The sequence below is a fragment of the Anoplophora glabripennis genome, unplaced genomic scaffold (assembly GCF_000390285.2).
Source record: "Anoplophora glabripennis isolate ALB-LARVAE unplaced genomic scaffold, Agla_2.0 scaffold109, whole genome shotgun sequence".
Classification (NCBI taxonomy): Eukaryota; Metazoa; Arthropoda; class Insecta; order Coleoptera; family Cerambycidae; genus Anoplophora; species Anoplophora glabripennis.
In genome coordinates, this window is record NW_019416246.1 from 390,853 (window position 1) to 404,609 (window position 13,757).

At 31.8% G+C, this 13,757-nt stretch overlaps 1 protein-coding gene across 1 annotated transcript in view; it reads left to right on the top strand.

Annotated features, from left to right (window-relative positions):
* LOC108904934 (kinesin heavy chain) overlaps positions 1 to 13,757 on the top strand; it is a 71,534-nt gene that overhangs the window by 39,006 nt on the left and 18,771 nt on the right. Inside the window, exons 2-10 of the mRNA XM_018707658.2 lie at positions 4,129 to 4,300; positions 4,362 to 4,505; positions 4,560 to 4,703; positions 4,815 to 4,961; positions 8,990 to 9,221; positions 9,277 to 9,880; positions 9,939 to 10,436; positions 10,494 to 10,651; positions 10,711 to 10,812. Of these exons, the coding sequence (XP_018563174.1) occupies positions 4,129 to 4,300; positions 4,362 to 4,505; positions 4,560 to 4,703; positions 4,815 to 4,961; positions 8,990 to 9,221; positions 9,277 to 9,880; positions 9,939 to 10,436; positions 10,494 to 10,651; positions 10,711 to 10,812 (2,201 nt within the window). The remainder of the gene's footprint in view (positions 1 to 4,128; positions 4,301 to 4,361; positions 4,506 to 4,559; positions 4,704 to 4,814; positions 4,962 to 8,989; positions 9,222 to 9,276; positions 9,881 to 9,938; positions 10,437 to 10,493; positions 10,652 to 10,710; positions 10,813 to 13,757) is intronic.

A 13,757-nucleotide genomic window follows, 5' to 3' on the forward strand; every position in this document is an offset into this window, starting at 1 on the left:
AGGTTTACTATACTACTAGAGGTAGCATGCCAATGCGAAAAGTGTGGCTGAGAGACATACAGAATCTCAGATATGCTGTCTCACTCTAGCACGCCGCGATTGGTTGAAGCATTCATTTCTAACCAATAGTGACATGCTAGAGTGAGACAGGATGTACTGATGTACTGTCTGTTTCTCTCGCACACTCAGCCACAGTTTTCTCAATGGCATGCCTCTAGTAGTATATGCTCGAAGGATCCGCCATATTCTTAGCGACTTTTCCTAGGGTGGGGGTACTTAAAAATTGCCATACGGAGATCATTCATAAATCATTTAAGATTCCCTACTGATTGATTAGTATACTGTGGTTATGACATACTTTATTTTTACAAATTTTCACAATTATCCCTTTAGTGAACGATGACGCATCTAATTTTTTTTTTAGAAAACTGTCGGTTTTATCGAATAATTACAAGAGGTAAAAAACTTGCGGAATAAGTCAGTCTTCCCAATAAATATTTTTAAATAAATAATTTGCTTCATATAAAATATTTCTAATAAAATATTGCAATGGGGTTGACTGTTTCACTCCTTTATAAAATACGCCAATGATCGAACAAATATTGAAAAGTTGTCTCTTTATTAGTAGGATGCTCATACCAAGTTTCGTGTCTTTAGCATTCCTCATGTTAAAGAAAATAATTAAATGTGAATTTCAATCCCCTCCTTTAAGAGGGTATATCGCCTCTGGGGTGTAACTTTCATATAAGGTATTTTTACTTCAATCCTCTTATTTTTGGCTCTACATTCACTGGTACCATTTTTGCTATTTTGCTTTTGTAATTGAATCTAATCAGCCTTATTTTGGCCCGAGTCCCAACTTTTCCGGAATACCCTGTGTAAGTAATCAAATCTTACAGATTGAGCCTTGGAAGTTTATCTCATTGTGGTCCTAAGAAAGCTCTATAAACAGATTTTGTAAAAATATACAGAGTGTACCCGTTAATCTTAAAATGTGCGTCGTATTTTTAACACGATTTGCAATTACTTTAAACATTAAGACATTCCGAAAAATATTTTCATCTATTGTATTTTCAAAATAGTTTTAAGATCCAAATATAATAGATGACCCAGTGATTTTTTTTTTTTCGTAAATTAATATTTTCTTACTAAAAATATTCATATTTTGTTCTTAAAGTATGACTCTTGTGTAAAGTATCACGCACATGCATAGGTAGTAGACGATGTCACTGGTTATCGATTGCTGAAACGTCAAAATCAAAACAGTGTAGATGTATTTTGATTAAAATGGCAGATTGATCCCGCTTGCCGTACTTTCTGCATTTACTGAGTCCTGCAGATAAACTATCCTTTGGTACATACATTCTCATGTTACTAAATCTAACTGCACATCATTCTCGCGCCCAACGAAAATAGAACTGGCGGCACATTGAGAACCGAAGAGAACGGTCAAGGGCGCGGCGTTATTGATTCAAGGGTCTTGTAACAAATTTACGCAATCCGGAATAATGCAAGGAGGTTTAAGGAAGGAGCCATAGGCATCCCGAATTTATTAATAATAAGAAAACGTGTTTTTGTAACGATTTTGTGTTGTTGGAACATTACATAGCACAACAGTAATAGAAGCTTCGGAATATTTGTTACGGAAGCTCTTTTTAATTTCTCCTTGGCAATGCCGTGTCTAATAAGTAATATCGCGTTTTTGTTGAATGTGAAAAATAGTCGTTACGCCTAGTCTAAGACTTAGTGCAACAAAATAATATTTTATTATCTACACACAATATACGACGTTAAATATTTACGGTGTCATGTTTGTACTGCCATTTTAGCTTCACATTTTGATGTCATATTCTGTCATTAGTTGCATTGTCCCGGCCGTAGACTATATAAAATTTCATTGTAGACGTGTTCAGTGTGGATTCCTTGTAATGTTATACCATGATAATTTTTAGTTTCTAGATGTTTGCAACAGCGGAAGATTACCTCACGGTTCGTGATATAATAGGTCAGGCATCAGCAAAAAAAGGCCTTTGTTAAAGGTTTTGCATTATTCGGGGAAAATTACATAAGAGGTTGTAGTTAATTGCATTTAATTTACCTTGATTTTTAGGTAGGACGCACATTATACAGGGTGATATATTTTTAATTGAACAGATGAATATCGATAGAATTTTGAAAAGTGGTACCAGTTCATTTTATAAACGGGAAGGAAGATACAGGGTGTTGAAAATTTCAATAATTATTATTGCAACAAGAAACTCCTTATTATTTGAATAAGAAATATTTAGTGGTATTTTAAAAATTAAAATTAAAAAATTACGTTTTAAGGAAACCTCAATCGTTTGTAATTTTGTTGTTAAAATAATAAAGGTTTATTTATGCTCCCATTCTGTGAAAATAGTATATAGTGAGATTAGTTTGAACAGTGCAAATAATATAATATTATCCTAATAATCTTTCAATAATGTTGTAATAATTTAACAACAAAATTGTATAGGTAATTCTTTAGTTGAAATAGATAGTTTCTTCTATGTACCTAAATTCAAATTTCTCTGTTTTAAGTGTCACAGATAGTAATTGTCTCATGGCACAATTTGATATATTTATTTTGCAGTAGGAATTTTTGAGCACGTAATTAATTATTGAAATGATTTTACTAGAAAACGGCTCGTGCTATTAAAATGTAACAAGAGTAACTTTTTCATGCAAAATATCATGGATTTTCATATTTTCGGTTCAGGAACTAGAAAATATTGAGTACACAAAAAAATTGTAAAATTTGCCTCATGGTTCCGCATTTTCTTACGCTCCTGTAGCAAATTTTGAATTGTATATTATACCGATTATTAAGCATAGAAATAGTAATACAACCCCAAAATTTCGTGATTTAATATTAAACCGTTTTGAAGTTATGCTATAAAAACTGTTTCCTGAGTTACCTTTTCAAGGAGCCCTATTTCCCTTAGGGGCCGCCACTGACAAAAACTCTATTAAGGTTTTCATCATATTTCGACATGTTTTAAACACACTCTCAAATTTTGAGTAAGTACTTATTTCGTTAACACCTTGTATACATATAAGTAATGAGTTTATAAATATTTTTTGATTGATATGAATATTGATATAAATAAAACTGTATTAAGGTCATAAAAATATGATTTGCTTTGAGAACAGCAAGTGAAATATTTACCAACCTTTCTTTTCAATCAACAACAAAAACTTATTGAATATTCGGTGTATAAAAGGTTTAATATAGAAAATGATATTCTAAAAAGCATTTCAAGTTGATTGCAATTTAATTAAAAGTGAAGTTTGGAAACGGGTTCTTATTTCTATATCAAATAATTACCTAGGTACTAACATTGATACCATCACCAGATGGAAAGAAAATTCAAAGTTATTAAAATCATTTTAAACGCGGGCATTTAATAGCAAAAGCAGTGAAAGTTTATTTACAATAATGTCTGTATAAAAGGTGCTTTTGATAAAAACTTTTCTACCCGCATATTTTCCTAATTGAATCAAGTGTCAAGTATGCAGCAATATGTATGTTGCAGAAGTAGAATGCGAACAAACTAGGTCATATATAATTATAGCAGTTATGTATTACATGATTCATACTGTTTAGGTCTTCCTTGGTTAATGTTTGAATTTGTTAATTTTAGCTTGTTACACTTTTTATGATCCTTACAAATTATTAATAATTAACAAAATGAGTTATAAAAGCTTTCAAGTTGTTGATATTTTTTTATGGAAATAAGTAAATACGGCTTCTAAATAAATATCTGATGACTAATAAATAAAACAAGCAATTTCCTTTATTAAGTAGTCAACAAAAATCCTATTAATTATACAGACTTTCTAATAGGTGCAACTCATTTCCTTAATGGTTCTTCTAGTACTTTTACACTTTTTTAGAACCATCAGAATTTTTTTGTAGCAATTATTAATGAATAAAAATAAATACAAAGAATCATTAAACAAACTACAGGCCAAAATGTTAGGTACTTTAAATATTTACATTTATTATATGTTATGCAAATATTCTAAAGACGTTTATAAATTAGTTTTTTTTTTAACTTTTTATTTCGTTTTACAAAGTATCTAATATATATTTTTTTATTTCAGGGTAAAGTTTATTTATTCGACAAGGTATTTAAACCAAATGCCACACAAGAAAAAGTATACAATGAGGCAGCCAAGAGTATCGTCACAGATGTACTTTCTGGATTCAATGGCACTATATTTGCTTATGGTCAAACCTCTTCGGGCAAAACCCATACAATGGAAGGTGTCTTAGGTAAGTAGTTATTTTGCAAATGTGAATCCCGGCTTTTTTATTACTCGTTTAATCTTTTTAGGCGATCCACAGAAACAGGGCATTATCCCTCGAATCGTAAATGATATATTTAATCACATTTATGCTATGGAAGAAAATTTAGAGTTTCACATAAAAGTATCATATTTTGAAATTTATATGGATAAAATTAGGGATTTATTAGATGGTAAGATAAAGTGCATTTTGCTTGTCTGTAATAAAAAGTAATCATCGGTTTTAGTGTCGAAAGTAAATTTAAGTGTGCATGAAGATAAAAACAGAGTTCCTTACGTAAAAGGAGCTACTGAACGATTTGTCTCAAGCCCTGAAGAGGTTTTTGAAGCGATAGAAGAAGGCAAATCCAATAGACATATAGCAGTAACGAGTAAGTTTACATGTTTCTATACAGAATTGTGATAAAGGTAGTGAAGAAATAGTAAATAATTTGTTTAAATGATTCGCAGGTTAATGATTAAATGAAACTTTTTTTTTTCAGATATGAATGAACATTCTTCTAGGTCACATTCAGTATTTCTTATTAATGTAAAACAAGAAAACTTAGAAAATCAGAAAAAGTTATCTGGTAAATTATATTTAGTAGATTTAGCTGGTTCAGAAAAAGTGTCTAAGACTGGAGCCGAAGGTAAGAAATTGAGCTATGTGATAATACATTAAATATTAAATATTTGTTTCTAATATTGTTTTTGTATTCTGGAACTATAACTTGTGTTGAATTGAGAATAATAAAAGTTTATCTCTTAAAAATACAGTGAAGGTACTTTGTTTTTGTAAATATCTTCTAAGACAGTTCTAAGGTAGATGTTACTGTATGTCTTCATTAGAATATTTTGATGAATATTGCAAATAATTAAGCACTGCAGGTTCCGCTATTGAATTTATAACAGCATTAAGTTCCCAAATATTTGTCTCCACTTTAATTATATGTTATGTACATTTAATTAATTGTGCAATGTTATTGCTGACAATTTCACCTCTTACATACATTTATCAATCATAATAATTTGACAATGTTTTGCCATTTCATTAATAATAATTAGAACAATTAAAATTATCTTTGTTATGATTGACAATCATCAAAAATTACTTTTTACCAAGTTATTTTCAACTGCAATATTTTTTTCTGGTAACTATTGAAATACTTCCAAAGTAAACAGGATCGTTTTTTGTAAACTCTATCATGACTTCCATTGCTTTTATTTTCGCTACTTTTACCATTTAAAATCTAAGCTTTTAGTCCACGGGCCCACGTACAAAAAAAATTATTACAAGCAAGCTGTAACTTTGCGTGCAGCTTAAGTTTGACGGGTCTCCCAAGATTTGATTACGAGGAAAATTCAACAGTGGTAAGTTTTCCCGTGATTTTCAGGAAAACATGTCAATCTGGCATAAACATGGAATGTTATGACCAGCACTTTTTTTTAAGTTTATATGAAAGATATATATTTTTTAAACCCTCCAAAAAATTTGTTCGACAAAAATTTTGGCATTTTGAGTTTGTCCCCCACCCCAAATATGTCTATTTGGTGACATTATGGTTGGTGACAAACCAGCAAGCTGATTTTTCTGGGAGGGTTTGGTAATAAGATTTGAAATGAAAGTATCTTATTTTCCGACAAAATTCTTTAGAAGTTTTTGCAGTCCGACGCCCCGAAGATGTCGATTTAACGACAAAATGGTTGGTGATAACCAGCAATCTGGTTCTGATTTTTTTTCTCTAATAATTGAAATGTATAACACAATAATGTACTTGTCCGCCAAAATGATTGGAAAATTTGCCTTAAAAATGGGAAAAATAACTATTTTTGTGGTACTAAATGTTCATTCCGCTATAAAATAATTAATTTTTTTAATGAAAAAATAAATAAGATAAATAAGAAATTTATCTTGTTGACAGGAGCAACAGAAATTCATAAATAATTATGTTTATAAAAATTAATTTAATTAAAATATGTACATTTTATTTTATAAACTGTTGTAACCGAGGTTGTAACTATTTTATAAAAAGTGGTAACTGTATAATGAATGCATAAATTTTTGCTTGTGTTTTTTAGATTAAATTTTGTAGTCTTATATTGACAATCAGTTTACACAACATAGTTCTGTTCTTGAAAAACCAATTAAACCAATTTTAAACCAATTTTAAAAATATTTTGAATCCACCGCGCGTTCTCTCTATTTCTTTTCTCAAGGAATCCAACGTGGTAATGGTACGTTACCCATCGCAGGTAAGTGCACACACACATAGACGCATGCATTAATTAACACATAAGTTGAAAGTGAGTGTTCTCCGAAAAAGAATTTCGACCGCACTCCGCGTATATACTACAAGTACGTGCACATGGTTCACAGTCTCATGCATACCTCGTTGTAAAAATTTCATAAATCATGAAAAAGTAAAAAAAAATAATTAATAATTTTATAACAAATTAATTAACAATTTTTAATATTTACTATTCGGTTTTAACAATATTATTCTGCATTATCCACTTAATCAGGTTCGATTGAAATGCAGCAATTTTAGTTGTGTTATTTAATTTTCTAATAAACGTTCAGATATTGCATATATACAATTTTTTTTGTAATTGTATAAAAAAGTGAATTTAAATTAGTCATTTATTTTGAAATTTAAGAAATTTAAACAAATTTTTTTTGTTCATATATTTTTCTTATTAAATATAAATTTTTCTTCTACATCATGTGTAAGTATTGAAACCGCAAAATTTTGTCGGACAATTAAATTCTCAGATTAATATTGCATTTTTTTAAATAATGACGCTTTTGTCCGACAGCTGGTTATAACCATCCATGTTGTCGTTAAATCGACATCTACGGGGCGTCGGACTGCAAAAACTTCTCAAGAATTTTGTCGGACAATAAGATACTTTCATTTCAAATCTTATTATCAAACCCTCCCAGAAAAATTAACTTGCTGGTTGTCACCAACCATAATGTCAAATCAACATATTTGGGGTGGGGGACAAACTCAAAATGCCAAAATTTCTGTCGGACAAATTATTTGGGGTTTAAAAAAAATATATCTCATATAAATTTAAAAAAGTGCTGGTCATAACATTCCATGTTTATGCCAGATTGGCATGTTTTCCTGAAAATCACGGGAAAACTTACCACTGTTGAATTTTCCTCGTAGTCAAATCTTGGGAGACTCGTCAAACTTAAGCTGCATGCAAAGTTACAGCTTTCTGGTAATCACTTTTTTTTTGTACGTGGGCCCGTGGACTATTTGATTTAACTTTTGTAAATTAAAAGTTACATGAGGCCAACACGGGGATCCCATGTTTATCCAAAAATATCTTTACCGACTGCACATTGTGAGCAGGAATGTTGTCCTCCTGAAGAATCCGTGACTGATTTTTCTATAAGTCAGGCTGTTTCCTTTTTTCCACATATGAATGTTTCTCAACAATTTTTTACAATAATCTTAGTCGACAGTTTGACCTTCCAGCATCCAATCAACATGCATCCCTTTGATGTCCCTTTTTTTATGTCGTTGCGAACTGGGACTCTTCCATTGCATCAATTATCGCTTAGTTTCAGACATGTATGGTAAAGACTGTGCCGAATTTTTCAAGTATTATGAAGAATTTCATGTTGACACTGCTCAGCTGTAACATTTTTTCGATGGAGTGACATTGAAATTAATGTTACAGCTTAACTAATCAGCATGCATCTTTGAAGATTTGGAGGTACCCTGTTACACTAGGATGTATCTATCTAAAATTTGGTACAATTATCGTGTTGAGTAAAAAAAATCTCATTTTTTTTCCAACTATATTTCATAGATCCCGGTGGTATAAGATCCATCTTCTATTCAAAAATTCATCAAAAATGTTTATGTTCATTTCTTCATAATTTTCATCTGTATTTTTAAATATTAATGACAGTAAAACATTCTCTACAAAATCATTTACATTACCGATATTGGTAATTCTTAGACTTGCCTTATTTTTGTCACAATATATCCTGCGATTGTTTCATCTAAGTAATAACTATTTTTTTCCATAAAATTTTCATATTGCTTGAGGGTATTCCCCTCTTTAATAAACAGTATCATTCTTGACAAAAAATAAATTTCTGTTTTACTTTTTTCAACAGAAACTCTGGAAGCTCTGGAAAGTATTATATGAATACTTTCCAGAGCTTGCTTCTGCTGATCAGTGGCAAATCTTCACATTCTGCAAGTATACTTAACAATCTTATCAATTATAGGGATTTCTTTATTAAAAGAAAATACTGGTTATAAATAAAAACAGGTGTGCATTGTTGGGTAATTTTTTTTTTCTGCTTCAAAATAATTTTGGAATACTACATTTTTACCCATACAGTTTGTTCTATCTTAAAGTACTATTGCCTCTAACATACCCTAACCCTAACCAACTTCAAATCTTAATCTTAATTCTTAGTACAGACTAGACTAAATAAACTTCCTACCCATACTTAGAAGATTAAATTAATTGGTACGGATCACCATAATTTCTATGAATGTTAAAAAATGGCCCATTTAAAAATGATTGAGTTATTCTTTCATATGATTTAAAATAGGCTATAGTAATTTTCGTCATAAAATAGATTAATTTTGGTATTATTAAAGAAAATCATTTCTCATTCTTACAAAATTGTATGATATTTTAGGCACTGTATTGGATGAAGCCAAGAATATAAATAAATCTTTATCTGCTTTGGGTAATGTAATAAGCGCTTTAGCTGATGGCAATAAGACTCACATACCCTATCGTGATTCCAAACTTACTCGTATTCTTCAAGAATCTCTTGGAGGTAACGCCAGAACCACCATCGTAATTTGTTGTTCGCCAGCCAGTTTCAACGAATCTGAAACGAAGTCAACCCTAGAGTTTGGGAAAAGGTATGCCATTTTTCATATGCCATGGGTTATTTTCATTAATTGATAAATCTTTTAGGGCCAAAACTGTCAAGAATGTTGTTTGTGTCAATGAAGAACTTACAGCCGAGGAGTGGAAGAGGCGGTATGAAAGAGAGAAGGAGAAAGTTGCTCGTCTCAAAGGCAAAGTGGAAAAATTGGAGGAAGAACTCAACCGTTGGCGAAACGGAGAAACCGTTACGGCTGAAGAACAAGTTAACCTCAACGATTTGTCAGATGCTGCCACTCCTGTCTCTGGAATGGAAGACAGCACAATATCTGAGAAACCTTCCGGACCTCTACCTGCTACTCCAGCTCTAATGATTGGTTCCACACTTGGTGTTGAAGAAAGAAATAAGTTAGAATTGGAAAGAGAGAGACTGTACCAACAGTTAGACGAGAAGGATGAGGAAATCAACCAACAGAGCCAGTATGTTGAAAAACTCAAAGAACAGATGTTGGAGCAAGACGAGCTCATTGCTGCCACACGCAGAGACTATGAGGCGTTACAAGCAGAAATGAACAGGATCCAACAAGAAAATGAAAGTGCGAAAGAAGAGGTTAAAGAAGTATTGCAAGCATTGGAGGAATTGGCTGTAAACTACGACCAGAAATCTCAAGAAGTAGATGCCAAAAATAAAGAGGTAAGAAAATCTAATAGGTATGAGTTTGATATATACAATTAACTTTTTGTATTTTAAGATGGAATCACTCTCTGAAGAACTCATGCAAAAGCAGTCGAATTTGAACACGACAACTAATGAATTACAGCAACTGCGTGACATGAGCAGTCACCAGAAGAAACGCATAGCGGAAATGCTAGCCAATCTTCTGAAAGAACTAGGAGAAATTGGTTCAACTCTTGGCAGCGACAGTCAAGAAGTGAAAATCTCGAACGATGCAGCTAAGTTAGAAGAGGAATTTACGGTGGCCCGTCTTTACATTTCAAGAATGAAGAGCGAGGTTACTAATCTTACTCAGAGATTGCAAGACATTGAAAACAAAGAACAAGACAGTAATAGGAAAGTCACTGAATACGAAAAGGAACTGGCTGAATGCAGGCTCCTCATTTCTCAGCACGAAGCTAGGATGAAGAGTTTGCAGGAATCAATGAGAGAGGCCGAAAATAAGAAGAGGATGCTGGAGGAGAGCATCGACTCCCTCAGGGAGGAATGTGCTAAACTGAAGGCAGCAGAACAGGTAAAAATTAATAGACCTCGTGCCGGCATGTTAAAATTTGTAATGTTTACTTTTTAGGTTCATAGTGCTAGTGAGAGTGAAAAGAAAGAGGCTAACGAGCTTCGCCTTGCTCTCGAACAACAAATGGATCAACTACGCGTAGCCCATCAGAAACAAGTGGCCGCTCTTAGAGATGAAATTGCCGAGAAACAATCTCTCATAAATGACATCAAAGAGTAAGTACGGTCATAAAATTTTATGGACCTCTCTTGTAATGTTCTTTATATTTTTTTAGCTCGAACCAGAAGTTGACTTTGGCCCAACAGCAACTTCAAACCGACTACGAGAAAGTCAAATCCGAAGAAAACGAAAAATCTCACAAGCTCCAGGAACTCATGTCAGTAGACAGTTTAGACCGTAAATTCCCTTTCCCTTCTGATAATAAAATCCAATACGAAAATTCAAAAAACCGATATCCCTCATCCTTCAACCACTCAAAATCTCCGTCTTGGGAAGAGTTCATTCCTTACAAAGACGAAATCAATTCCAAAAATTCAGTGCCTAAATGTAATTCAAAGCTAACTAAAGATGCCATGAATAATTTGAAAAAAATGTCCAAAGGCCAGTGTACAATGTCAGTTTTCCACATACACACTTTACACTTGCATTTGTTCATATCCTTGACACTTCTGTTGGTCACTCACAGATGCCCGCAGTATTTAGTTGTGATCTAAATTTTTTTTATGAAGGGATTGAGCCTGATTGGTACTCTTAGTTGTAATTTTTCAGAAAACAAGGAAAATGTATGGTGTGGCTTTATTTTTAACGATTCAGCGTCCAGCTGAAATATCGCAGTATTATTACTAAACTTAATCTTATGAAAATTTTGTTTGAAGGCTAAACCAAATAATTGATTCCTTTTTTCTGTGAATGGAGCTGTCAGGTAAGTAAAAACATTAGTAATATCTGCCGTTTCCGAAATGTTACAAACCAGCTTACAAAATGAATTTTGTTATAGATTTTTTTACATTTACGTATAAATTTTCTATTAAATCTGTTTTGTTACAAAAAAAAATCCAAAGTAGCAACAGAACATTATGGTTATTTTGTTAAATTGCGTTTAATATTAATATCAAAAATATCAAAAAACTCTTCTTGAAATTTTGTTGTAAATTTTTCTATAAAAAAATTTATATTTGTGGTAGTGTCATGATAACTATACTGTGTGCAGTTGAAGAAAGGTAAACATTTTTTATTTTTAATTTTGTGAAAGGTCATTAAAAAAATCTGTTTGTGTTGAAATATACACAGGGTGTCCTCTAGAAAGAAATAATTTGATATTTAATAGTTGATTTATCTTGAAGGGGGGCGTTTTTATGCATAATTTGCATTGGATTTTTATCATTCCTTTGACGGGGGTTTTAGAAAATCTAAGCAAGTTAGAAATAATATGTCTTCACTGTATCAGTTATACAAATTTTCTCCCCAGTGTAAGATAATTTACAAACTGACAATACTTTCAGAATAAGGAAAAAAAGCACATTTTTTCTTCTTATGTTTATCGTTACATTTCCTGAATGTTACAAGTCTGTCGAATATACAGAAAATCGCGAACGATACACTAAATATATTCCCATCCTGCAGAATGCCGTTATGAAACTTAACACATGGATTAATAATAATTTCCTTCCATCACCCGTGTTCTTACAAATCTGTCTCTGCCACAATCATTTACTCTTGGTTGGAACGAACCATTTTCTCTTAAACGTTGATGGATCCTCTGAAATACCTGTCGAGAAGGAAGTCTTCTATTCGGGTATGCTGCCGCATACAGACGCCTCACTTCTGATGCATTTCCAGCCGCACGGCCGTACGTAAAGTGTATATCTGCCATTTCCGTGTTTGAATATGACTCCATTTTACGAGTTGCAATAATGTAGTATACTTAAATTTCCCACTCAACACTTTTACTAATTAAACACTGCAAAGCTCAATTGACATAACTTAAATTGTTAAGCGTTGTGGCAACGTCAGTCTTTTATTTGCCATGGTAAACAGATTTTTGTAATTTTTGGCCTAATAACTTAAAGAGCAGAGTAATTTTCAAACTCAATTTACTCGAAAACCATTGGAAATATCGATTTGGACAAAGATAATATTTTTTTACGTAAAATTGTTAAGATTTTATAAATCTGTAGAGAAAATTGTAAAAAAATTGAAATAAAAAAAATTACGGGCCGAAAACCCCCTTCACCAACCTAAATGGGACGCATATGATTTGCACGTCGAAAAACGGAGTAGCCCATGTTATTTAACGTAAAAAGTTATGTAAGACCCATAAATTTTTTTCTATTTATTTGCGACCGTTTTGTCAATAACAGAAAAAAAAAACAGTTTTGAGGGCATATAACCTCCTAAGGGTGCGTTTTAGGGCACATGTTAATAGGAACTTTTCAATTGTCAATATATAAATAAATTATTCATATAATGGAACAAAGGATGAAAAAGGAATAAATGAAAATACATTATACATTATTTTTTAATCAAATAAATTTGTTCCACAGAATGTCAAATTTCTGCCCAAACGTATTCTGTCATTAATACCAACTATTAAATTGATCTGGGTACACTCTGTACGTGTTGAATGTTGGAAAAGAATTAATAACATATTTGTAATTAACACAGAGTATTATGGAGTTCTAATCAATTCTTAACAGGGTAAACCGGTACACCCTGTATATGTTGGCCCACCTAAAATTATATTTTTGTACAATTGAACACTAGCAGAATTTTTTAACAAAAATGATTATTTTTCATAAAATGAATAAAAGTGTTGTTCCTTTTAACTCCTTCCATAGACACACTGTATATTTGCTGGCTCAACCACAGAGTGACCCAAGTAATACTCACTCCTATAGCTGGTTTTATGTTGTTGGTGATATCATTGGTATAAAAATGAAAAATAAAATAAATGGGAAAATGAGATCAATAGATACTTTTTACAAGTTAATTGACACCCAATACAGGTGTTTTTTACAAATTTAAACAAAAATTACTGAATATTTTTACTCTGATAATATATTTTAACTAAATCAGCACAGAAGTGTGTAAAATGCAATTTTAAGCCGAAGTAAAAAATAAGAGAGGTATCCCATTTAAATTTAAAAAATTATGGTTATTTGCTGTTCCATCAGAAGTCACAGAAAGAAAATTAGTTTACTTATACACTTACATTATTCATTTTCATATCAATGTTAATAATAATGTGAAATAAGCTATAGGAATGGTCCTATGGTTCCAGTCACTACTCGGTGAAATTTAGTTTAAAAATTTCATTAATTA